We start from the raw sequence: 26,110 nt of genomic DNA on the forward strand, positions 1-26,110 counted from the left end.
GTTGTTTATTCTGACATGAAGAAATAGAATCAGTGATGATAAAATCTTTTTATTTGACTTTAATAAATTCTTCCAGTTGGAGAAAAACAAAGCTGCTGCTTCCTGGTCTATCAGGTCACGCTGGGTAAGTGATCACATTATAAGAACTATGATACAATCTGTATTTCAATAATATAGTAATCGTTACTCATTCATCTCAGCTAACAGAGCCCTCCAACAATCAGAAGAAAGTGGAGTCACTGAAGGAGGAGGTTAGTAGTTTCTATCAGATTCTAGTTCGTTCTCATTTCAATGTGTTTCTGTTTCATTTAATATTCAGATCATTGTCTTGTTCTAAGGAGGTTGATGTTGGTGGTCAACATCTTCTCTCTGCTTGTTAGAAGGTCAGAAGGTCTGACTATGTTCCAGCCAGAATACTCTGTCCTATCTCCTAACTCCAATAGACTGGTATGATGTAAACCACCTGCTGGATCAACACACAAAGAAATGATTTGATCAGAGACAGAAACCTTCACATATTTGACTCTAATCTCAGAGAGACTGAGTTCTCTGTTATTAATGAACTACTGGTGGAGTTTGACAAACACAAACACAACTCTGCTCCATCTACAGGTCAAATGATAGAACTACAGGAATAAACAGCATTTAAAATCCACACAGTAGATAATAGAGAATATGTTCTGGACAAGTTAGAGTCTGACTGTTAACAATCTGGAATTAACCTCCTTTTTACTCAGGTCAATGAACTAAAGGAGGAGAAAAAGAAGCTGCAGGAGGAACTGGAGACCAGAAACAAAGAGCTGGAGACCAGAAACAAAGAGATGGAGGACATAAAAGATGAGGTGAAGAACAAGCTCGTGGGTTTGGAGGTTAGGGTACAGATAGGGAGAGAGCATCCACACTTTGATTATACTTTGTGAAATGTTTAGTTCATATAAGTCAGACCAATAAAGAATAAGGATAACAGAGACTAGAAAGTAGCTTTTAATACACAAATCAGCTCAGACTGAATTAAAGACGCATTTTTGTTCTGTGATGATAGTAATCAAGATATACTGAACTAATTTATTTCCTCTTGAGTTTAAATGTGACAACTCTGAATCATTGCTGGAAACGATGCAGAGGTTAAAGATTAAAAGATTAAAACAAAGCTGCTGCTTCCAAGTCTATCTGGCCTTTCAAGGTAAGTGATCACATTATAAGAACTATGACACAATCTGTATTTCAATCATATAGTAATCGTTACTCATTCATCTCAGCCTCTAGAGCCCTACAACAATCAGAAGGACGTGGAGTCAGTGAAGGAGGAGGAGGTTAGTAGTTTCTATCAGATTCTAGTTTGTTCTCATTTCAATGTGTTTCTGTTTCATTTAATATTCAGATCATTGTCTTGTTCTAAGGAGGTTGATGTTGGTGGTCAACATCTTCTCTCTGCTTGTTAGATTTGTGAGATAGTTCCTCATGTTCCTTCGTGTTCCTGAGTTCTTGTCTAGATTTTTTAGTTTGTGGATCTCATCTATGTTTGTATTTGTGTTATTTTATAACCTCCAATACTTTTAGTTCCAGCTTCAGTTCAGCTTCAATAAGACCACAACACAACACATAAGAACACAACACATAAGAACACATGAGAACACAACACAACACAACACAACACAACACAACACAACACATAAGAACACACAAGAACACACAAAAACACAACACAACACATAAGAACACATAAGAACACAAAACAACACACAAGAACACACAAGAACACAACACAACACATAAGAACACAACACAACACAACACATAAGAACACAACACAACACATAAGAACACAACACATCACAACACATAAGATCACAACACATAAAAACACAACACAACACAACACATAAGAACACAACACAACACATAAGAACACAACACATCACAACACATAAGAACACAACACATAAAAACACAACACAACACATAAGAACACAACACATAAGAACACAACACAACACAACACATAAGGACACAACACAACACAACACATAAGAACACATAAGAACACAAAACAACACACAAGAACACACAAGAACACAACACAACACATAAGAACACAACACAACACATAAGAACACAACATGTAAGAACACAACACATAAGAACACAACACATCACAACACATAAGAACACAACACATAAAAACACAACACAACACAACACATAAGAACACAACACATAAGAACACAACACAACACAACACAACACATAAGGACACAACACAACACAACACATAAGAACACATAAGAACACAAAACAACACACAAGAACACACAAAAACACAACACAACACATAAGAACACACAAGAACACAACACAACACATGAGAACACAACACAACACATAAGAACACAACACAACACATAAGAACACAACACATAAGAACACATGAGAACACAACACAACACAACACAACACATAAGAACACACAAGAACACACAAAAACACAACACAACACATAAGAACACACAAGAACACAACACAACACATGAGAACACAACACAACACAACACATAAGAACACAACATGTAAGAACACAACACATAAGAACACAACACATGACAACACATAAGAACACAACACAACAAATAAGAACACAACACAACACATAAGAACACAACACATAGGAACACAAAACAACACATAAGAACACAACACATAAGAACACAACACAACACATAAGAACACAACACATCACAACACATAAGAACACAACACATAAAAACACAACACAACACATAAGAACACAACACAACACATAAGAACACAACACATCACAACACATAAGACCACAACACATAAAAACACAACACAACACAACACATAAGAACACAACACATAAGAACACAACACAACACAACACATAAGAACACAACACAACACAACACATAAGAACACATAAGAACACAAAACAACACACAAGAACACACAAGAACACAACACAACACATAAGAACACACAAGAACACAACACAACACATAAGAACACAACACAACACATAAGAACACAACACATAGGAACACAACATGTAAGAACACAACACATGACAACACATAACAACACATAACAACACATGTAGTTGTTATGTGTTGTTACTCAGGACACAGCTGCAGGGGATGTTAATGAAGGTTTTCATGTAGGAAAACACCACAGCAGACTGTAGTCACACGAAGATGTGTTTCATTTGACTTGGAAACGACTGAACAAAGAAACAACACAAATATAATATGAAGCCTTCACAAACACTAAAGTCTTATGCAAACCTCTGACTCTTCTCTTTAGCCAAACTTTTGAAATCCAGTGTCTTTTACGTTCACATGTCGTTCATACTCTCATGATGCATTTTTGTCCCTTTGTGACAAAAATGTTCACACATAAAGAAACCTCCATAAAATCCTCACACTTCAAGATTATTTTCTACTTTTTTTCTTGAATCATTAGAACAACTTCAAAGAGTTTTCAGGATTTTAACTCTTTAAATGTCAGTCTGAAGGTTTGACCTGCTGGTTTTGAGAAGGTCTGAAGTTGTTCAAGTGATTTATGGAGAAAAAATGGAAAAGAAATGTTGATGTATGAGGATTTTATGGCTGTTTTTTATGTGTGTACATTTTTTCCACAAAGGTGTCCAGAGGTAGTAAATGTGAGGAGGTCATCAGGGTTAATGTTCTTCCATTTAGCCCCATTCAGATCTTGATTTTCTTTTTGTTGGGAGCCTGTTATTTATTGTGTATTTATTTATTGCACAGCATTAAGTGAATAATAATAATAACTTTCCTAACTTAATCATTTCTTCAGTGCCTTTAAATTACACAAGGCGCTTTAGGCGCTTGACGATGCCAAAGAAGACGTTTGTCTGAACAGCTGAGGAGTTAACACAAGGCTTTAGTCACAGTGACTCAGGACACAGCTGCAGGAGATGGCAGTGAAATTTCTGAGAGATCTTCTGACCAGTTGTAAATCCTCTCTCTCTCGTTCAGCTCTCACAGTCTCCTTATATTTGGTTCTCATCCCCAAGAACCCACATTCATAACAAAGGAAACTTGTCTCCTCACGTCTGGTAATTTTACGAGCTGACAGACGGTAAATTACCTTTTAACCTCCACGCGTTGTACACACTTCACAAACCCAAAATCAGGAAGAGAACCAAGAAGAGGAATCACATACTAGAACAGCAAACTGTAGTCACATGAAGATGTGTTTAATTTGTTCACTTGGAAGCAACACAAAAACGAGACATTCACAAACACTTAATATACTTCCATTTAGTCCTGTTCAGACCTTCCACTAAACATCAAGTGTCCAGATCAAGCAGCGACTTCCAGCTCTGAGTGTTGAAGCCCATGAGGAAGTTAAAAAACTGTAGTTCATCGAGTGGCCACTAGAGGCGCCAAAAGGGAGCAAATCCCCATAGACCCCCATGTTAAAAAGCCCAACTTTACAGCATCATTAAACGTGTTTACAGCCTGGTTCAAAAAACTGTTTTGGTCTCAATGGTTTATTTCACTATTTATGACAACTGTTACGACTAGATGGAGCCATTAATCACAAACCAGTGACGCCTGTTCATTATTAATGAGTCTTTAAAAAGAGTCTCTCCTTGTAGCTGTGAACTAGGAAATAAATCTGAACTTAAATCAACAGAAAACAATTATTTAATATGAGAAGACTCATCAGAATTCATTTCAACTTTAAATAACAGGTGCAGCACATAGTGAAATGAGAGGACGTCCCTCTGGGACCATGGAGCTGCATGAAGACACAACACTGAAAACGATACAAGGGACTGAAGATAAAGTGCACGTGTGCAAACTCAAGCAGACGACACAAAACTGTGCAGGACGACAGTGGAAAACACAATACATCTACACAAAGATAATACACAGAACAAAGAGCAACGTGGGCTAATAGACTAACAGAGTACGAGTTACAGCGGTTATTTATCATCTTATTTTAAAGGACATGAAAAGTCTTAGTTCAACAGAACAACACAATACAACACATATATAAATACAACCTGATTATACGTAGTGTTATTGTATGAGCCCCTTGCTCTTGCCCTGAATCATATCTGTAGTATTGGGAGGATATGAGCTAAACAGCCGCATCAGCCACATCCATTACACTACACCTCTGCACCTGAAGGCAGTTAAAACTCTAACTGGAGTAACGACAATAATTTAATGCTGCAACACAAACAAAAGGTTCACATCAAAGAGAAATGACATCAGCCGTGTTCCTTCTCCTTTTGTTTTTACTTGTAAAACTTCATCTGCTACTGAGGTCATGTAAACTGACCTCTAAGGTGTCTTTCAACTACCAGCTGCACCTTTAAACAAACTTAAATATTTTAGTAAATCAGAGTTTAATTAAACAAAATCTTTACCTGAAGTGGAATAAAACCCGTGACCTTTTAAAAAATCCTAAAACTGGCACAGGTTTAATCTGAACCTTCACTCACAAATCTGTCCAAGTTAAAGACAGACGCCAACAGAAATTTTTTTTAAAAAATTTCTACGGTGACGTCAAATCACAAAAGGAAAGTATCTTAAATACAGTGTAAAAGTACCCGACTTTTTGTTTAGTGCTTTTCCAGCATGTTGTGACCAAGACAGGAACGTAATCTATCATGGACTTTTCTGACAAGTCCATTCTTTACAAATAAATAAATATAATTTAAAATGAAACTACAACAATGTAGTCAGTAGTAGTTCCAGTCGCTCCACATGGAAAATATCTTGTACAGTGTTTTTGGCTGAGAGACATTAATGAATTATTCTTCAGTTGAACTTGATTTGAATGTCCAGTGGTCGATGGCTGAGACGTCTCAGAGCCACTGGACAGTCCTTCAACCAATCAGAGCCACAGAACTATTTCTGTGCACAACTGTCAGCTTTTCGTCCTTTTAAGTCATTTCCTGTCAATTTCTCAGGTGAGGTGTATGACCACTGTTAAACCACGCCCCCGAGCGATCTGATTGGTCCAGCAGAATCCGTTCCCAGTGGAGAGAGTCCAGACTGAGATTTTCCAACCTGAGGTTTTTGTGGATTTTTGGGCATCTGAGAAGCTCTTCAGACGTTTGGCAAAGAACTAATCAATTCTTCTTCAAGATCGTCCTGGTTGCCGTCAACGGCGTCTTCAGGTTGGACTTGGTTTGTGTCAGCGGGAGGTGATCTTGCTCCTCTCATGTCCATTAACAGCTTTTTTTAAGCCAGGCTCTCAGGCTGGTTGCATCGTGTTTGGGGAAGCTTTATACTTGACACTGAAAGAACAATTAACAGAACAAACAAAATGTTAGCTGACTCCTGGAAAAAGTCCGTACAGTGCAAGAAACAAGAGATTTAGGTTTAGGTTTGACTTACGTCTCTTTCTGACGCCGTTTTATGAAGAGATAAACACCAAGAGCTGCAAGGATTACAATGACAACCACGGCAATCACAAGTGGTACATGTGAACTACCACCTGATGGGAAAGAAAAGACATTTAAATACACAATCACAAGTGAAGTTGAAATCGATCTGACGCCAGAACTGTTCCCTTACCAAGATCAACGTCTGTCCTGTTCTTTGAATCTGGAGTTTGGTCGACTCTGGGAATCAGTGACGCATCTGTCCAGGTTCTAACTACGTCTGCATCTGGAAAAACAAGTTCCAACTAAATATATTGATTGTGGAAAATGTATTTTTGACAAACCAGTTATAGAAACTATGATGAGATGCGTTCCTGTCATTAGTTAGGGTTAGCCCACCAAAACTAACAACATGCTACAAACAATGTGGCTAGAAATTAGGTGAAGAACACAACATTTGAAGGAGCATCACTCAGATACTTATGCAGCCTCCATCATGGTCAGTAGCAAACTATAAAGTTAAAGAAGTCTCATCTAAGTACATTATAAGTTATAAGAGAGTGTAATGGATTAGCATTTAGCAAACTAAAGTGGTAAAAATTACTTTTCAATGCTAAAATGAGACTAATAAGGATTTCTGTTTGAAGACTTAATCAAAAATGGCCGTCAACGTTAACCCTGATTCTTACCAATAATAAGCTGAACAACCGTCTCGCTCCATCACTTCGGGATAAAACATCTGTGTCTGTCTCGGCTCAAAATGCCTGGGCCGATTATTTGTCCAGTCCTGGGATCAACTCATCACTGCTCTGTCTCCCGTTGCTCTCTGAAGCCTATCTGCACCTGGCTGGTGTCTGTCATCGGTCATGGAGTTCCACACCTGCATCTGTTCTCTCCATCTACGCAGAGCAAGGGTGGATCCCCACAGCCTTGGACCCCTGGCCCGAGCCCCCAGGACTGACAATCAGCTTCCTGCTCCACCTTCCACCAGGGTTTCCCTGGTCAGTGCTAGATCAAGAGCAAATAAGACGTTAATCCTAAAACGACCTTTCCATCGCACATGAACTGGATGTCACGTGTTTTACTGAGATTTGGAAGAGTGCCTGTGTCTCAGTATCAGCGCTAAGTGAGTGACTGGTCGAGGAGGGGGAATTTACCACCATATTCAAGCAAGACTTTGACTGTAAACATCTGTCACAGGCCTCATCCACCAGTTTTGAGCCAGTCATGTTTGAGCTGGGTTGTTCTTGTTCTGTACTGTGCACAGTGATATACTGACCCCCAAAACACAGCACTCATCACTTCTCAGACTTCCTAGCTGAAATAAGTCCTAAGTATGACCCTGTTTTTATCGCTGGTGAAATGACTATATGTAACCAATAAGTAGAAATCAGTCCTGACAGCAGTTTACTATCAATCCAGATTTTATTTATTCTTGCTGGACTGGAACGCATCATTCAAAATAACGTGGAAAATCAAAACTCAGTGGTAAAAGGACAAACTACAGCTGTCTTTTGATAATCTAAGGGACAGCTGGCGTAGTTGAGAAGGTGAAAAACACTTTTCTGATATCATTTAAGTTCATTAAATTTATCACTTAACTGTCCTTTTTAAGACTAATACCAGTAGATTTTTGACCATAGTTCACAAAGGTAAAAATGTTAAAGCTGAGTGAAAGCTGTGGAAGCTCAGCCCAGGGGAAATAGTTTCTGGAGAATATAAGGAGGATATCAGGATTTTCAAGCTGAAACAAGTTGTTCTCTGGAGGCAACTCATGTTAAGAAACTGTCTACCTACAACACTCAGTACACTCTGTTCTTCACGACAAACTGAAATCTGTTTCCTGAAGATCCGCCTCTGCAGACTTTATTATTTTATAACTGGCAACATGGTCAAAGTTCACTCAGAAAACTGAACTCATTGAAATCGACACATAGAGCCTCCCGCAGGCAGATCCTCCACGTCATTTAGAAGTTTTTATATTATTTGATCCAAAAGCTGAATCTAACAGATGAAACCTTGTTCATAATCTGGAGCTGGTTGAGATCAGTGGTCGGTGGGTGATTTCCAGACGTGTTTAATGACAGAAACTTCACTCCGCAGGTACGTCGTCTTCTGAAGTTGATTTGTCTTTTCTGTGCTTCATTAGTTCTTCTCAAAGTGTCTCTTCATTTTGAGCTGTTGCTGATTTTAAACCAAAGCTATATTGAAACGTGAAGTGGAGATTTATTTTCTTTTCCTTTGTGTCAGTGAGAAAGTGTTGATGCAGTTGTTTGTATCTTTGAACAGGAAGTTGGAAAGTTGGACAAACTGTAGGTGACAAATGTGAATGTGTAAAATAATCCTAACAGGAGGATTCACATATGAAAATTTAAACTTCACTGTAGAGGAAACAGAAATGAAAGTATCATTGTCACAGACAAAGGGAAAAGTCAAATGCTCAACTGCTGCTTTACAATAGTTTTTATGATGATTGTTGGTTTTATTGAAGCTGAACCCTGGAGTTGTTGATAATGTGGCAAAGAGGGCGGGAAATACTGCACCGAATAATGTGAGAGGGAAAAAGACCAACAACACCACCTGGGGAATTTCACCCCAGGAAATACTACTACAGAATATGAGAGTAATGAGATGTATTGTCAGATTAAACCAAATATTCTTCATTTATGACAGAATGAAGGCAACTAAAGAAAGACCTGAACATAATTCTGTCTGGATGAGATGAGTAGGGAGCAAAGGTAAAAATGTTAAAGCTGAGTGAAAGCTGTGGAAGCTCAGACCAGGAGAAAGAGTTTCTGGTGAATATAAGGAGGATATAACGATTTTCAAGCTGAAACAAGTTGTTCTCTGGATGAAACTCATGTTAATAAGCTGTCTACCTACAATACTCAATAAACTCTGTTCTTAATGTCTGAGCCTGACTGGTCCAGTGTATCAGTCTCCAGACAAACTGAAATCTGTTTCCTGAATATCAGCTTTAACAGTCTTTATTATTTTATAACTGAACAAAGTTCACTCATTAAACTGAACTGATTAAAGTCGACACATTATCAAGTATCCATGATGTTAGTTGTTTAGTAGTTACTGAGTTCCTTCTGTTCATGTTCACAGGGAGATCCTCAATGGTCATTTAGAAGTTTTTATATTATTTGAACCAAAAGCTGAATCTAACAGATGAAACCTTGTTAATAAACTGGAGCTGGTTGAGGTCAGTGGTCGGTGGATGATTTCCAGATGTGTTTAATGACAGAAACTTCACTCAGCAGGTACGTCGTCTTCTGAAGTTGATTTATCTTTTCTGTGCTTCATTAGTTCTTCTCAAAGTGTCTCTTCATTCTGAGCTGTTGCTGATTTTAAACCAAAGCTAGATTGAAACGTGAAGTGGAGATTTATTTTCTATTCCTTTGTGTCAGTAAGAAAGTGTTGATGCAGTTGTTTGGATCTTTGAACAGGACATTGGAAAGTTGGACAAACTATAGGTGACAAATGTGAATGTGTAAAATAATCCTAACAGGAGGATTCACGTATGAAGATTTAAACTTCACTGTAGAGGAAACAGAAATGAAAGTATCATTGTCACAGACAAAGGGAAAAGTCAAATGCTCGACTGCTGCTTTACAATAGTTTTCATGATTATTGTTGGTTTTATTGAAGTTGAAGTCAGGACTTGTTGATAATAATGCCTGCGATTCCGTCACTTTTTAAAGCTGACTGTACGTTAACTTGTGAGGAATCATCCGTTTCATTTTCAGGACTCTCTGATTCTTCAGATGGAAGGTCTGTTCCTACGATTCCTGCTCAGAACCATCACCAGTTTGGTTTTCTGTCTCCTCCTGACTCACTGTTCTAGAGGTAACTAATGAACAATACAATATTTAAAAGGTCAGCGTTAGACCTCGTCAAAATACATATGAATCAATAAAAACCAACACTCAACACTAATAGTTGAAGTGTTGTAGGTGCAGTTATTTCCCAATTGTGCTCAATCAACCGTTTGCGTTATTTTACTCTTCATACTCTTCATCTACCCCCAGTTTTTCACTATGAAGCCATAACCTACCGTTGGAAGACTTTCACAATGTGTCTGGACATCGTCTCCCTTAAAATAAACTAAACATGTTGCTTGTGTGTGGGTGGGTGGGTATATAGAACCAGACACAAACTATACCACAGTGTAGGCCAGGGCTGGGCAATTCATTTCTACAGGGGCCACATGAAACATCTGAACTGTGTTGGAGGCCAAACCAAATGATAACTTAAGCGTAATTCTGCTCAATATTAATTTTCTCCCATTGTAAAAAGCAGTAAATTATATATGTTGATAAGCTGCTACTGGTAATCAGAAACATAAGAATATTCTGTAAATAGAGTTTTGCTGTAGGTCGAAGAGGAAAATAAAACACAATCGATCTGTAGTTTTGGATATAACGCATTGGAATGTTGGAAACTTTGTCGTCTGTGAAAAACGTCAGTGAACCAAGAAGTGACCATGTAGCTACATGAATTATTTTCTGTATCTCAATAAATCTCAATAAATGTTTAACCCTTTAAGACCTGAATGTCCGTCTGCCCACACAGAGAAGTTTGCTGTATTTGAATTACCGTAACTCCCCGATGGACAATATTCAAGTTGCGCTTTCTAGAAAAACGCTGCCATTACGGTAATGATGACGCACCGCTGCTGTCGGCTGCAGGTTGAAGAGCAACGGTCAAGGAGCCCCAGCAGGAGAGAGTTGTTTGCAGGAATTTGTTAGTAAAAACAAAGTTAGTTATACCCTTGAGATGTCACAAATGTCTTCCAGGCAAAAGCACAACTAACCAGTGTTCAGTCACAATGAATATTGTCAATAGAACCAAACCACTGTGACTTACAGTAATTCAAAATCGGCCGCTTTGACGGATGCCAGCGATCCGTTCAGGCTTTTAAGGGTTAATAGATGCAAGAAGCTGTTTCAATCTTACTTTTTGAAGAATTAACGAAGTAACAGTGCCATGATGTAAATAACACATCATGGCTCAAAATAAAAGCAACACAGTCGTATTGCATGCACAGCATAAATACTTGTTCATTTGTGCTCATGACTGACAAACCGCGGGCCAGACGGGAATGAGGAAAGGGCCGCATGTGGCCCGCGGGCCGTAAAATGCCCAGGTCTGGTGTAGGCCAATCCAGGCAGGTGCTCAGTCATCAGAGAGAGAGAGCAGACTGACTGAGGCGGCCTTTTAACAATTAGACCACACCCCAAAGGGGTGGAGTATTCTAGACGGCCCACTTCTGCCAGGTCTGTGGGAGGGAAACTGCAGTGAAAGACAGACAGGTTACTGGGCCGTCACATCCACTAACACACTCCACTAACCCTAAGGAACCAGCAGATTCAGGTTCAGAAAGATTTCATTTGTGCCCAGGGGACCCAACAATGATGTAAGACTGAGTGGAAAGTAAAACAGAATAAACCAATAGGAATAAATATATATATAATATGAATAAACATAGACATAACATGGGTACTAATACACCCCCATACCATCACAGTTGCTGGCTCTTGAAACTTGATACTGATAATAATCTGGATGGCCATTTTTTTCTGTAGCCCACAGGACACAATATCTATGATTTCCAAAAACTATTTGAAATGTAGACACATCAGACCACAGCAGACTTTTCCACTTTGCGTCAGTCTGTCTCAGATGAACTCGAGTCCAGAGAAGCTGGAGGTGTTTCAGGGTTTAGTAAATTTATGGCTTTCTCTTTGCATGAGTTTTATCTTGCACTTGTAGATGTAGTGATGAGCTGTGTTAACTGACTTCTAAACTTCCTGCTGTGGCTCTGATGGATTTGTTTGGTTGTCCCAGTCTGAGGACAAACTGGTTCAATTGAATCCAGAGCTTCCTTGAAAATATATTTTGGTTTCCTCTTTTGATTAATGATGTCCAAGATCTAAAAATAAAAGAATTCAAAATAAATTTCATTAAATAAATGAAAAAAATAAATAAATTTTTGAATGAACTGAACAATTGAGTCCCTTCAAAATGTTTAGATGAGCAGCAAAAATAATCAACACAAGTGTCCAGAGATGAAGTTTATGACACTAACTCCATACGTTCTAGTGCAGAACTCAACAATCCTCTGTTTTTCTTTCCAGGTCAGTCTGAGTCAGTGGATTCACTTCAACCAATTATAGCAAGAGTTGGTGATGACGTTATTCTACCGTGTCAAATCAAACCTTCAGTGGATGTTTCTGCAGCAACGTTGGAGTGGAGGAGGTCAAACCTCTTTGTCCTGGTGTGGCGTAATGGTGCAGACCTTAAAATGCAAAAAGATCCGTCCTACAGAGGAAGAACTTCTCTGTTCCCTGATGAACTGAAACATGGAAACGTTTCACTGAAACTCTCTGACGTGAAGCTGTCTGATAAAGGAACGTACAGATGTTACATTGTAGACATGAAAAGAGAGATGTTTGTTGAGCTTGTTATTGGTGAGTAGACGTATAAAGTATAGTCCACTGACATCAACTCTGATATGAAGTTGAGTTTTACTTCCACTGACTCTGGTTTGAAACATTTTGTTTCTCAGCATCAGCTCCTGTCTCTTCACCCATCATCAGTTTATCAGGGATGGACAGAGACAGAGGAGGAGTGGTGTTACAGTGTGAATCCAGAGGATGGTATCCAGAGCCTGAGATGTTGTGGCTTGACGCTGAGGGAAACCTGCTCTCTGCTGGACCTCCAGAGACAGTCAGAGGTCCTGATGACCTCTATACGATCAGCAGCAGAGTGACTGTGGACAAGAGACACAACAACAGCTTCACCTGTAGAGTCCAACAGAACAACACCCACCAGACCAGAGAGGCTCACATACATGTTTCAGGTAGAACACACTTAGAGAACGGACCATGACATGATTTTAGTTTGACACAGTTTGTGTGTGATTGTATAGAAATGTCATGTAACTTTGTGTGTTTTCATTTCAGATGATTTCTTCAGTTCTACTGTTCCCATCATCACTGGTTTGGCTGTTAGCTTAGCTGTTAGCATCACGGTTATTTTAGCCGGTGTCTTCTTTGTGTGGAGACAAAATACAACCAGTAAGTTACAGATGAGTCCCCACATTAATGATGTAAATCACCAGCAAACGTCTTTTCTAGTTGAATTTAGCTGCTTTGATTTCATACAGAAACCAAGACAAGATCCAGAGATGAAGCTGAAAGAGGAGAAAAGCTCCTGCCAGAGGAAACAGTGACGATGAAGGTTTTTGGAAGAAGAAAGAAGAAAATGAAAGACGTAAGAACCAAGAAGTAAAACATTAAACGTTCAGATTGATGAGTTTGAAGAAAGTTTGATCAGTAAACCTGCTGACTGATCATCATCCATCTGTCTGTCTGATAGCTGACAGAGAAATATGAGAAGATTGAAGAAGAGCTGCAGAAAACCAAAGAAGATCTGAAGAACAAGACTGAAGAGATGGAGAAACATGTAGAGACACACACATAAACACTATCATTATGTTATTGAGGACTGATCAACACAACTGTGACTTTGCTCCATCTACTGGTGAAATGATACAACTGCAGGTTTTCTCCTCCTCTCAGGTTAATGAACTAAAGGAGGAGAAGAAGAAGCAGCAGGAGGAGATGGAGGCCAGAAACAAAGAGATGGAGGAGATAAAAGATGAGGTGAAATACAAGCATCATTCTCATCAGAAACAACAACATCCAGAAAGTTAAATGTGTGCACATATACAGGTCTTGTATAAATCAATTTAATATTAATTTGTCCTTCAGATTAAAAGTCAAATGTGTCGTTTAGTCTGAAATGAAGAAATAGAATCAGTGATGATAAAATCTTTTTATTCGATTTTAATAAATTATTCCAGTTGGAGGAAAACAAAGCTGCTGCTTCCAAGTCTATCTGGCCTTTCAGGGTAAGTGATCACATTGTAAGAACTATGATACAATCTGTATGTCCATCATTTATAACCTTTCCTTTTCTGTCTTCATTCTTCTCAGTCGTCTAGTTCCAACAAACAGAAGGAGGAGGTTAGTATTTTCTATCAGATTCCAGTTTGTTCTCATTTCAATGTGTTTCTGTTTCATTTAATATTCAGATCATTGTCTTGTTCTAAGGAGGTTGATGTTGGTGGTCAACATCTTCTCTCTGCTTGTTAGAAGGTCAGAGGGTCTGACTTTGTTCTAGCCAGAATACTCTGTCCTATCTCCTAACTCCAATAGACTGGTATGATGTAGACCACCTGCTGGATCAACACACAAAGAAATGATTTGATCAGAGACAGAAACCTTCACATATTTGACTCTAATCTCAGAGAGACTGAGTTCTCTGTTATTAATGAACTACTGGTGGAGTTTGACAAACACAAACACAACTCTGCTCCATCTACAGGTCAAATGATAGAACTACAGGAATAAACAGCATTTAAAATCCACACAGTAGATAATAGAGAATATGTTCTGGACAAGTTAGAGTCTGACTGTTAACAATCTGGACTTCACCTACTTTTTACTCAGGTCAATGAACTAAAGGAGGAGAAGAAGAAGCTGCAGAAGGAACTGGAGACCAGAAACAAAGAGATGGAGGACATGAAAGATGAGGTGAAGAACAAGCTCATAGACATGGAGAGAGAAGTAGTTTATTCACACACATCATTCAAAGTAGATTCTTCATATCAATACCTCCTTCAGATCAACTAAACCAGTCTCACATGGAGAAACAGACGAGAGCAAAGGAAGATATTTAAATCTAATTGTATATCTCCTTCAATGACTGTGTAAATCAAGACGAAATATCACAATTAAAGAGCAGAAAGAAATCATCTCCTCTTTCTGTCTTCTCTCTCCTCAGCTGGAAAAACTGACTGGTGACAACAAGAAGCTTCAAGAGGAGAAACATCAGCTGAAGAAGGAGATGGAGACCAGAAACAAAGAGATGGAGACCAGAAACAAAGAGATAGAGACCAGAAACAAAGAGATGGAGGAGATAAAGGATGAGGTGAAGAACAAGTTTATAGACACGGAGAGAGAAGTAGTTTATTCATCAGAATATCCACAAACTAAATCTATTATACGTCCTTCAGATTAAAAGTCAAATATGTTGTTTAGTCTGACAAGAAGAAATAGAATCAGTGATGATAAAATCTTTTTATTTGAATAAATTCTTCCAGTTGGAGAAAAACAAACCTGCTGCTTCCTGGTCTATCTGGCCTTTTAAGGTAAGTGATCACATTGTAAGAACTATGATACAATCTGTATGTCCATCATTTATAATCTTTACTGATCTCTCTTCATTCTTCTCAGTCGTCTAGATCCAACAAACAGAAGGAGGAGGTTAGTAGCTTCTATCAGATTCTAGTTTGTTCTCATTTCAATGTGTTTCTGTTTCATTTAATATTCAGATCATTGTCTTGTTCTAAGGAGGTTGATGTTGGTGGTCAACAGCTTCTCTCTGCTTGTTAGATTTGTGAGATAGTTCCTCATATTTTCTCGTGTTCCTGAGTTTTTGTCTAGATTTTAGTTTGTGGATCTCATCTACGTTTGTATTTGTATTTGTGTTTTTTTTTTTTTTTTTTTTTTTTACCTCCACTACTTTTTGTTCCAGCTTCAGTTAGTTTTCGGTAAAGTTTCTTTTGTTTCCTCCCCCAGTGTCTTTATTTGGGTCCTACCTCCACAACACAACACAACACAACACGACACGACACGACACGACACAACACAACATAGAAGAACACATGGATGTGGACTAAGACCAGAAAGACAGATTTTAAACATCTTTTATTGATTTATCAACTCTTTTTTTCTGTGCTATGAAGGATTTTCATCTGTTTCTATTAAAGGTCTTTCAGAGTGTTTCTTTACTCATCCTGACGTTTGTCTGTCAGCACATGTTTTATGAATCCTATGTAGAAACATTTTTTTTTTTACAAGTCAACATTCATGAAGGTCCATGTTTAGTCTCATCTTCTCTTTCTCTCTCCTCTCTCCTCATAATAAAGAAACTTGTGGATGTAGAGAGAGAAACACAAACACACAGAAACATCAACCTGCAGCACTTTTAATTCAATGTTTATTGGCCTTTTCCCCCCAAAATCATAATTTATTGGAGAGTAGTTTCCAACTTAAATCAGAACAACAACTAAACCAAATTTTTCTCTTCATGTTTCTCCAGAGAGAGAAATCCAGTACAGAGGTTCTTCTTTTTACTAAGAATCATCTGCTGTAACTTTTTATTCAACTTTAACAAACATCCTTCCTGAAAACAGCCAAACCTCCCACTAGAAACATGATGTTAACTAAGAGCAGAAAGACATCTCATTGTCTGTCTGTCTTTGATTGGTTTCTAAAGCTCCTCATGTTCTAGGTCCTACCTCCTCATCACATTTATGTTTAATGATGAAAAGTTCTCTGAATGATTGAGAGATAGAACATGAAGCTGACTGATGTGAAAGGACTAATCTGTGGATGTCGTCTCCTCCCAGTCAGAGACAATCAAACCTGAACAAACACAGAACAGCAGCAGCTCAGACAGTCAGGAGACGTCAGGAGACGTCATTGTGGTGGTTAATGCCAACTACAACTGTATCTGTCTGAGAAACGAGTCTGATCAGGTGATGTTGTTTAAGAGTCAAAATCTATTTTCTTTATTTTTTTCATAGAAAATATTGATTTAACAGATTTAATGGACGCCATCATTCATTTGTTCCTGTCTCTGTGTCTCATTCTTCTTCTTGTGTTTCATTTCCGTCCTGCAGGACAAACCACTGGGAGGACGTCAGTTAAAAGTCCAGATCAACAATAGTGAACCCATCACATACACATTTGATCCATCAATGAAACTCAAGGCTGGAAAGTCTGTTACTGTGAGTCTTTGTAGATGTTTCATTGATGTTATATTTTCCATTTTCTTACTTTTCCTTCAGTTTTTCTAATTATTATTTTCTGACTGTGACTCTGTGACCTTTGGATTTACTACATTTACAGATATACTGTCCAGACCATAAGCCTCTTTATTTTGTCCCTGGTGACCTGGTGTGGAAGGACCTGAAGTCCTGGAAGTCTGGTGACAGAGTCCAGGTCTCTCTGCAGTGAAATAGTTCCCAGTTGAACTCCTTCAATAAAGTTCAGTAATCCAGCAAACAGCAACATTATAGATGAGAAACAGCACGACTCAGATCTTCCTGCAGAAACCACACACTGCAGAGAAAGTCTCTGGAAACACTTGGCTCCATTTTATTGGATTAGTCAAGTTTGATGTGAACGTTGGTTTGTTTAAAGACTTTTACAGGATGACGTCAGTGTTTTATGTTGTTAAAATCTGACAGAATTAATATTTTAATGTTTTACTTCTACTTTTTTACATAGTTGATTGTAATGAGAGGCTTAAATGTGATTACAATTTTAAAAAGACATACTTTTCCATTTAAAGACTGTTATTTTAACTCTGTATTGTCTAATTCAAGAACATGAGCCAGTATTACATCAGTGAGGAGAACCTCTAGGATTAGAAATGAATTTAAAGGTCCAATCAGAGTCCATGAGCTGAATGTGAAGAGAAACTGGGTCAAAGTCTTGACCTGAATCCAACAGAAACGTTGATGAGAGGAAACCACCACTGACTTTGTTTTTGATGTTGATAATGAATAAAATAAATAAATAAAATAAAAACTCTGTGTTGGATCTTTTTGTTGAGAGTCTGATGCAAGGAGCATGTAACACTTTAGGAATGACTGCACAGCATGAACTGACGAATGAGTGAAATATGTGATAAGAACCAGACGGAGGTCAGATGAGACAGATATCCACCCTGATAACATACGTTGGACGATGAGTCAGAGGCTCGAGGAAACTGAGACAAAACTGATCTGATCAGCTGAGGAGTTAACACAAGGCTTTAGTCTCATCCTGACTCAGGACACAGCTGCAGGGGATGTTAATGAAGGTTTTCATGTAGGAAAACACCACAGCAGACTGTAGTCACACGAAGATGTGTTTCATTTGACTTGGAAACGACTGAATAGATAAACAACACAAATATAATATGAAGCCTTCACAAACACTAAAGTCTTATGCAAACCTCTGACTCTTCTCTTTAGCCAAACTTTTGAAATCCAGTGTCTTTTACGTTCACATGTCGTTCATACTCTCATGATGCATTTTTGTCCCTTTGTGGCAAAAATGTTCACACATAAAGAAACCGCTGTAAAATCCTCACACTTCAATATTATTTTCTACTTTTTTTCATGAAGCATTAGAACAACTTCAAAGAGTTTTCAGGATTTTAACTCTTTAAATGTCAGTCTGAAGGTTTGACCTGCTGGTTTTGAGAAGGACTGAAGTTGTTTAAGTGATTTATGGAGAAAAAATGGAAAAGAAATATTGATGTATGAGGATTTTATGGCTGTTTTTTAATTATTATTTTTTTTTATTTAATAATAATAACTTTCCTTACTTAATAAATTTCTACAGTGCCTTTAAAGTACACAAGGAGGACGCCAAAGAAGACGTTTGTCTGAACAGCTGAGAAGTGAACACAAGGCTTCAGTCACAGTGACTCAGGACACAGCTGCAGGAGATGGCAGTGAAATTTCTGAGAGATCTTCTGACCAGTTGTAAATCCCCTCTCTCTCGTTCAGCTCTCACAGTCTCTTTATATTTGGTTCTCATCCCCAAGAACCCACATTCATAACAAAGGAAACTTGTCTCCTCACGTCTTTTAATTTTACGAGCTGACAGACGGTAAATTACCTTTTAACCTCCACGCGTTGTACACACTTCACAAACTGAAAATCAGGAAGAGAACCAAGAAGAGGAATCACGTACTAGAACAGCAGACTGTAGTCACATGAAGATGTGTTTAATTTGTTCACTTGGAAGCAACACAAAAACGAGACATTCACAAACACTTAATATACTTCCATTTAATCCTATTCAGACCTTCCACTAAACATCAAGTGTCCAGATCAAGCAGCGACTTCCAGCTCTGAGTGTTGAAGCCCATGAGGAAGTTCAAAAAACTGCAGTTCATCGAGTGGCCACTAGAGGCGCCAAAAGGAGCAAATCCCCATAGACCCCCATGTTAAAAAACCCAACTTTACAGCATCATTAAACATGTTTACAGCCTGGTTCAAAAAACTGTTTTGGTCTCAATGGTTTATTTCACTATTTATGACAACTGTTACAACTAGATGGAGCTATTAATCACAAACCAGTGACGTCTGTTCATTAATAATGAGTCTTTAAAAAGAGTCTCTCCTTGTAGCTGTGAACTAGGAAATAAATCTGAACTTAAATCAACAGAAAACAATTATTTAATATGAGAAGACTCATCAGAATTGTTCCAGAAAAACATGAGATGATGTGAAAGGAGGTAAAAAGTTGTATTTTTTTAATGTCATTCAACTTTAAATAACAGGTGCAGCACATAGTGAAATGAGAGGACGTCCCTCTGGGACCATGGAGCTGCATGAAGACACAACACTGAAAACAATACAAGGGACTGAAGATAAAGTGCACGTGTGCAAACTCAAGCAGACGATACAAAACTGTTCAGGACGACAGTGGAAAACACAATGCATCTACACAAAGATATTACACAGAACAAAGAGCAACGTGGGCTAATAGACTAACAGAGTACGAGTTACAGCGGTTATTTATCATCTTATTTTAAATGACATGAAAAGTCTTAGTTCAACAGAACAACACAATACAACACATATATAAATACAATCTGATTATACGTAGTGTTATTGTATGAGCCGCTTGCTCTTGCCCTGAATCATATCTGTAGTATTGGGAGGATATGAGCTAAACAGCTGCATCAGCCACATCCATTACACACCTCTGCACCTGAAGGCAGTTAAAACTCTAACTGGAGTAACGACAATAATTTAATGCTGCAACACAAACAAAAGGTTCACATCAAAGAGAAATGACATCAGCTGTGTTCCTTCTCCTTTTGTTTTTACTTGTAAAACTTCATCTGCTACTGAGGTCATGTAAACTGACCTCTAAGGTGTCTTTCAACTACCAGCTGCACCTTTAAACAAACTTAAATATTTTAGTAAATCAGAGTTTAATTAAACAAAATCTTTACCTGAAGTGCCATAAAACCTGTGACCTTTTAAAAGATCCTAAAACTGGCACAGGTTTAATCTGAACCTTCACTCACAAATCTGTCCAAGTTAAAGACAGACGCCAACAGAAAATTTTTTAAAACAATTCCTACGGTGACATCAAATCACAAAAGGAAAGTATCTTAAATACAGTGTAAAAGTACCGGGCTTTTTGTTTAGTGCATTTCCAGCAGGTTGTGACCAAGACAGGAACATAATCTATAGTGGACTTTTCTGACAAGTCCATTCTTCAGAAATAAATAAATATAATTTAAAATGAAACTACAACAATGTAGTTAGTAGTAGTTCCAGTCGCTCCACATGGAAAGTATCTTGTACAGTGTTTTTGGCTGAGAGACATTAATGAATTATTCTTCAAGTTGAACTTGATTTGAATGTCCAGTGGTCGATGGCTGAGACGTCTCAGAGCCACTGGACAGGCCTTCAACCAATCAGAGCCACAGAACTATTTCTGTGCACAACTGTTAGGTTTCGTCCTTTTAAGTCATTTCCTGTCAATTTCTCAGGTGAGCTGTATGACTACTGTTAAACCACGCCCCCAAGGGATTCAGAGTCCAGACTGAGATTTTCCAACCTGAGGTTTTGTGGATTTTTGGGCATCTGAGAAGCTCTTCAGACGTTTGGCAAAGAACTAATCAATTCTTCTTCAAGATCGTCCTGGTTGCCGTCAACAGCGTCTTCAGGTTGGACTTGGTTTGTGTCAGTGGGAGGTGATCTTGCTCCTGTTGGTCCTCCTCTCATGTCCATTAACAGCTTTTTTTAAGCCAGGCTCGCAGGCTGGTTGCATCGTGTTTGGGGAAGCTTTATACTTGACACTGAAAGAACAATTAACAGAACAAACAAAACGTCAGCTGACTCCTGGAAAAAGTCCGTACAGTGCAAGAAACAAGAGATTTAGGTTTAGGTTTGACTTACGTCTCTTTCTGACGCCGTTTTATGAAGAGATAAACACCAAGAGCTGCAAGGATTACAATGACGACAACCACGGCAATCACAAGTGGTACATGTGAACTACCACCTGATGGGAAAGAAAAGACATTTAAATACACAATCACAAGTGAAGTTGAAATCGATCTGACGCCAGAACTGTTCCCTTACTAAGATCAACGTCTGTCCTGTTCTTTGAATCTGGAGTTTGGTCGACTCTGGGAATCAGTGAAGTATCTGTCCAGGTTCTAACTACGTCTGCATCTGGAAAAACAAGTTCCAACTAAATATATTGATTGTGGAAAATGTATTTTTGACAAACCAGTTATAGAAACTATGATGAGATGCGTTCCTGTCATTAGTTAGGGTTAGCCCACCAAAACTAACAACATGCTACAAACAATGTGGCTAGAAATTAGGTGAAGAACACAACATTTGAAGGAGCATCACTCAGATACTTATGCAGCCTCCATCATGGTCAGTAGCAAACTATAAAGTTAAAGAAGTCTCATCTAAGTACATTATAACTTATAAGAGAGTGTAATGGATTAGCATTTAGCAAACTAAAGTGGTAAAAATTACTTTTCAATGCTAAATGAGACTAATAAGGATTTCTGTTTGAAGACTTAATCAAAAATGGCCGTCAACGTTAACCCTGATTCTTACCAATAATAAGCTGAACAACCGTCTCGCTCCGTCACTTCGGGATAAAACATCTGTGTCGGTCTCGGCTCAAAATGCCTGGGCCGATTATTTGTCCAGTCCTGGGATCAACTCATCACTACTCTGTCTCCCGTTGCTCTCTGAAGCCTATCTGCACCTGGCTGGTGTCTGTCATCGGTCATGGAGTTCCACACTTGCATCTGTTCTCTCCATCTACGCAGAGCAAGGGTGGATCCCCACAGCCTTTGACCCCTGCCCCCAGCCCCCAGGACTGACAATTAGCTTCCTGCTCCACCTTCCACCAGGGTTTCCCTGGTCAGTGCTAGATCAAGAGCAAATAAGACGTTAATCCTAAAACGACCTTTCCATCGCACATGAACTGGATGTCACGTGTTTTACGGAGATTTGGAAGAGTGCCTGTGTCTCAGTATCAGCGCTAAGTGAGTGACTGGTCGAGGAGGGGAATTACCACCGTATTCAAGCAAGACTTTGACTGTAAACATCTGTCACAGGCCTCATCCACCAGTTTTGAGCCAATCATGTTTGAGCTGGGTTGTTATTGTTCTGTACTGTGCACAGTGATATACTGACCCCCAAAACACAGCACTCATCACTTCTCAGACTTCCTAGCTGAAATAAGTCCTAAGTATGACCCTGTTTTCATTGCTGGTGAAATTACTATATGTAACCAATAAGTAGAAATCAGTCCTGACAGCAGTTTACTATCAATCCAGATTTTATTTATACTTGCTGGACTGGAACGCATCATTCAAAATAACGTGGAAAATCAAAACTCAGTGGTAAAAGGACAAACTACAGGTGTCTTTTGTTAATCTAAGGGACAGCTGGCGTAGTTGAAAAGATGAAAACACTTTTCTGATATCATTTATGTTCAATAAATTTATCACTTAACTGTCCTTTTTAAGACTAATACCAGTAGATTTTTGACCATAGACGGTTCACAAAGTTAAAAATGTTAAAGTTGAGTGAAAGCTGTGGAAGCTCTGCCCAGGGGAAAGAGTTTCTGGTGAATATAAGGAGGATATAAGGATTTTCAAGCTGAAACAAGTTGTTCTCTGGAGGAAACTCATGTTAATAAGCTGTCTACCTACAATACTCAATACACTCTGTTCTTCACATCTGAGCCTGACTGGTCCAAAGTCTCAGTCTCCAGACAAACTGAAATCTGTTTCCTGAAGATTAGCCTCTGCAGTCTTTATTATTTTATAACTGGCAACACTGCCAAAGTTCACTCATTAAAATGAACTGATTAAAGTTGACACATAAAGTCTCCACGTTGTTGGTTTGTTCACATTTACAGGGAGATCCTCGATGGCCATTTAGAAGTTTTTATATTATTTGAACCAAAAGCTGAATCTAACAGATGAAACCTTGTTAATATACTGGAGCTGGTTGAGGTCAGTGGTCGGTGGATGATTTCCAGATGTGTTTAATGACAGAAACTTCACTCAGCAGGTACGTCGTCGTCTGATGTTGTTTTATCTTTTCTGTGCTTCATTAGTTCTTCTCAAAGTGTCTCTTCATTCTGAGCTGTGGCTGATTTTAAACCAAAGCTAGATTGAAACGTGAAGTTGAGACTTATTTTCTATTCCTTTGTGTCAGTGAGAAAGTGTTGATGCAGTTATTTGGATCTTTGAACAGGAAGTTGGAAAGTTGGACAAACTGTAGGTGACAAATGTGAATGTGTAAAATAATCCTAACAGGAGGATTCACATATGAAGATTTAAACTTCACTGTAGAGGAAACAAGTGTGAAAGTATCATTGTCACAGACGAAGGGAAAAGTCAATAGTTTTTTATGATTATTGTTGGTTTTATTGAAGCTGAGGCCTGGAGTTGTTGATAATCCAGTGAAGAGGGCGGGTACTACTGCACCAATTACTCTACCATTACTCACCTCAGTGAAACTGAGGTGAGTAATGGTAGAGCAATGGTAGAGCAATGGGAGACAGAGCAGTGATGAGTTGATCCCAAACTGTTCAAATGGCATACTCCACTACAATCATACTGTGTGTGATTTTGTCACTTTTTAAAGCTGACTGTACGTTAACTTGTGATAGATCATGTGCATCATTTTCAGGACTCTCTGATTCTTCAGATGGAAGGTCTGTTCCTTCACTTCCTGCTCAGAACCATCTTCAGTTTGGTTTTCTGTCTCCTCCTGACTCACTGTTCTAGAGGTAACTAATGAACAATACAATATTTAAAAGGTCAGAGTTAGACCTCGTCAAAATACATGTGTGTGAATCAATAGAAATAAAGCTCTTCAGTTCAGCATCAACCGCTGAGTTTAAAAACAGATGCTGTGGTGATAGCAACTGGATGAAGATTTAACCTGAATGAAAGGGCTCCTCATGTACAAACCAATGAAGTTGGGACCTGATTCAAATTATTGGGTCCTTATCAGGCCACTGCAGAGCTTGATGACGAGCTGATCATTTGAATGCGTTATTTTACTCTTCATAGTGCGCCACAAATTATCAATGGAGGACAGGTCTGGACTGCAAGAGACCGGTTATGTGTCCACATTTCAATTATTTGGAATGTGGACACATCAGACCACAGCAGACTTTTCCACTTTGCGTCAGTCTGTCTCAGATGAACTCGAGTCCAGAGAAGCTGGAGGTGTTTTCAGGGTTTAGTAAAATTATGGCTTTCTCTTTGCATGAGTTTTATCTTGCACTTGTAGATATAGTGATGAACTGTGTTAATTGACTTCTAAACTTCCTGCTGTGTCTCTGATGGATTTGTTTGGTTGTCCCAGTCTGAGGACAAACTGGTTCACTTGAATCCAGAGCTCCCTTGAACATATCTTGATTGCCGGTTTTAATGAATGATGTCCCAGATCTAAAAGTGAAAGAATTTTTGAATGAACTGAACAATTGAGTCCCTTCAATATGTTTAGATGAGCAGAAAAAATAATCAATTAAAGTGTCCAGAGATGAAGTTTATGAGACTAACGCCATACGTTCTAGTCCAGAACTCAACAAACCTCTGTTTTTCTGTCCAGGTCAGTCTGAGTCAGTGGATTCACTTCAACCAATTGTAGCAAGAGTTGGTGATGACGTTGTTCTACCGTGTCAAATCAAACCTTCGTTGGACGTTTCTGCAGCAACGTTGGAGTGGAAGAGGTCAAACCTCTTTGTCCTGGTGTGGCGTACTGGTGCAGACTTTAAAAGACAAAAAGATCCATCCTACAGAGGAAGAACATCTCTGTTCCCTGATGAACTGAAACATGGAAACGTTTCACTGAAACTCTCTGACGTGAAGCTGTCTGATAAAGGAATGTACAGATGTTACGTTGTAGAGAAGAATAGAGAGATGTTTGTTGAGCTTGTTGTTGGTGAGTAGACGTATAAAGTATAGTCCTCTGATATCAACTCTGACCTGAAGTTGAGTTTTACTTCCACTGACTTTGGTTTGAAACATTTTGTTTGTTCAGTGTCCGTTCCTGGTTGTTCACCCGTCATCAGTTTATCAAGGATGGACAGAGACAGAGGAGGAGTGGTGTTACAGTGTGAATCCAGAGGCTGGTATCCAGAGCCTGAGGTGTTGTGGCTGGACGCTGAGGGAAACCTGCTCTCTGCTGGACCTCCAGAGACAGTCAGAGGTCCTGATGACCTCTATACTGTCAGCAGCAGAGTGACTGTGGACAAGAGGCACAACAACAGCTTCACCTGTAGAGTCCAACAGAACAACACCCACCAGACCAGAGAGGCTCACATACATGTTCCAGGTAGAACACGCTTAGAGAACAGACCATGACATGATTTTAGTTTGACACCGTTTGTGTGTGATTGTGTAGAAATGTCATGTAACTCTGTGTGTTTTCATTTCAGATGATTTCCTCTTGTCCTCTTCCAGTTCTGCTGATGGGATAATAGGAAGAACAGTTCCAGTTCTTCCCATCATCACTGGTTTGGCTGTTAGCTTAGCTGTTAGCATCATGGTTATTTTAGCATGTGTCTTCTTTGT

General features: G+C 38.8%; 2 protein-coding genes across 4 annotated transcripts; both read left to right on the top strand.

Annotated features, from left to right (window-relative positions):
* Positions 1-6,408: 6,408 nt before the first annotated feature.
* Positions 6,409-25,816, top strand: LOC125016176 (butyrophilin subfamily 3 member A2-like; the record flags this gene model as incomplete). Its single annotated transcript, XM_047598438.1, has 4 exons — positions 6,409-8,488; positions 10,138-10,237; positions 25,146-25,478; positions 25,578-25,816. Coding segments are annotated over exons 2-4 (654 nt in total), but the record flags the coding sequence as incomplete, so codon positions are not given.
* LOC125016433 (lamin-A-like) lies at positions 13,412-17,551 on the top strand. 3 transcript variants are annotated; one of them, XR_007113689.1, is made up of 6 exons: positions 13,412-13,470; positions 13,560-13,666; positions 13,772-14,421; positions 16,872-17,000; positions 17,145-17,252; positions 17,374-17,551. XR_007113689.1 is itself a non-coding variant. In XM_047598933.1 (5 exons), exons 1-5 carry the CDS (start codon positions 15,525-15,527, stop codon positions 17,479-17,481), a joined length of 459 nt encoding a protein of 152 aa, XP_047454889.1. In that variant the 5' UTR covers positions 15,290-15,524; the 3' UTR covers positions 17,482-17,551. The 3 variants fall into 3 exon arrangements, 1 of the variants encoding a protein (XP_047454889.1); XM_047598933.1 differs by lacking the exons at positions 13,412-13,470; positions 13,560-13,666; positions 13,772-14,421 and adding exons at positions 15,290-15,608; positions 15,694-15,723; XR_007113690.1 differs by lacking the exons at positions 13,412-13,470; positions 13,560-13,666; positions 13,772-14,421 and adding exons at positions 15,348-15,388; positions 15,561-15,723.
* Positions 25,817-26,110: the final 294 nt, after the last annotated feature.

The sequence above is a fragment of the Mugil cephalus genome, chromosome 1, assembly GCF_022458985.1.
Source record: "Mugil cephalus isolate CIBA_MC_2020 chromosome 1, CIBA_Mcephalus_1.1, whole genome shotgun sequence".
In the NCBI taxonomy this organism is placed as follows: domain Eukaryota; kingdom Metazoa; phylum Chordata; class Actinopteri; order Mugiliformes; family Mugilidae; genus Mugil; species Mugil cephalus.

Excerpts from the sequence above, each read along its gene's own strand:
- LOC125016433 (XM_047598933.1), top strand. The coding sequence starts at position 15,525 with ATGATAAAATCTTTTTATTTGAATAAATTCTTCCAGTTGGAGAAAAAC. Across the intron at positions 15,609-15,693 it reads GGTCTATCTGGCCTTTTAAG|TCGTCTAGATCCAACAAACA; the intron begins GTAAGTGATCAC and ends CATTCTTCTCAG. Across the intron at positions 15,724-16,871 it reads CCAACAAACAGAAGGAGGAG|TCAGAGACAATCAAACCTGA; the intron begins GTTAGTAGCTTC and ends GTCTCCTCCCAG.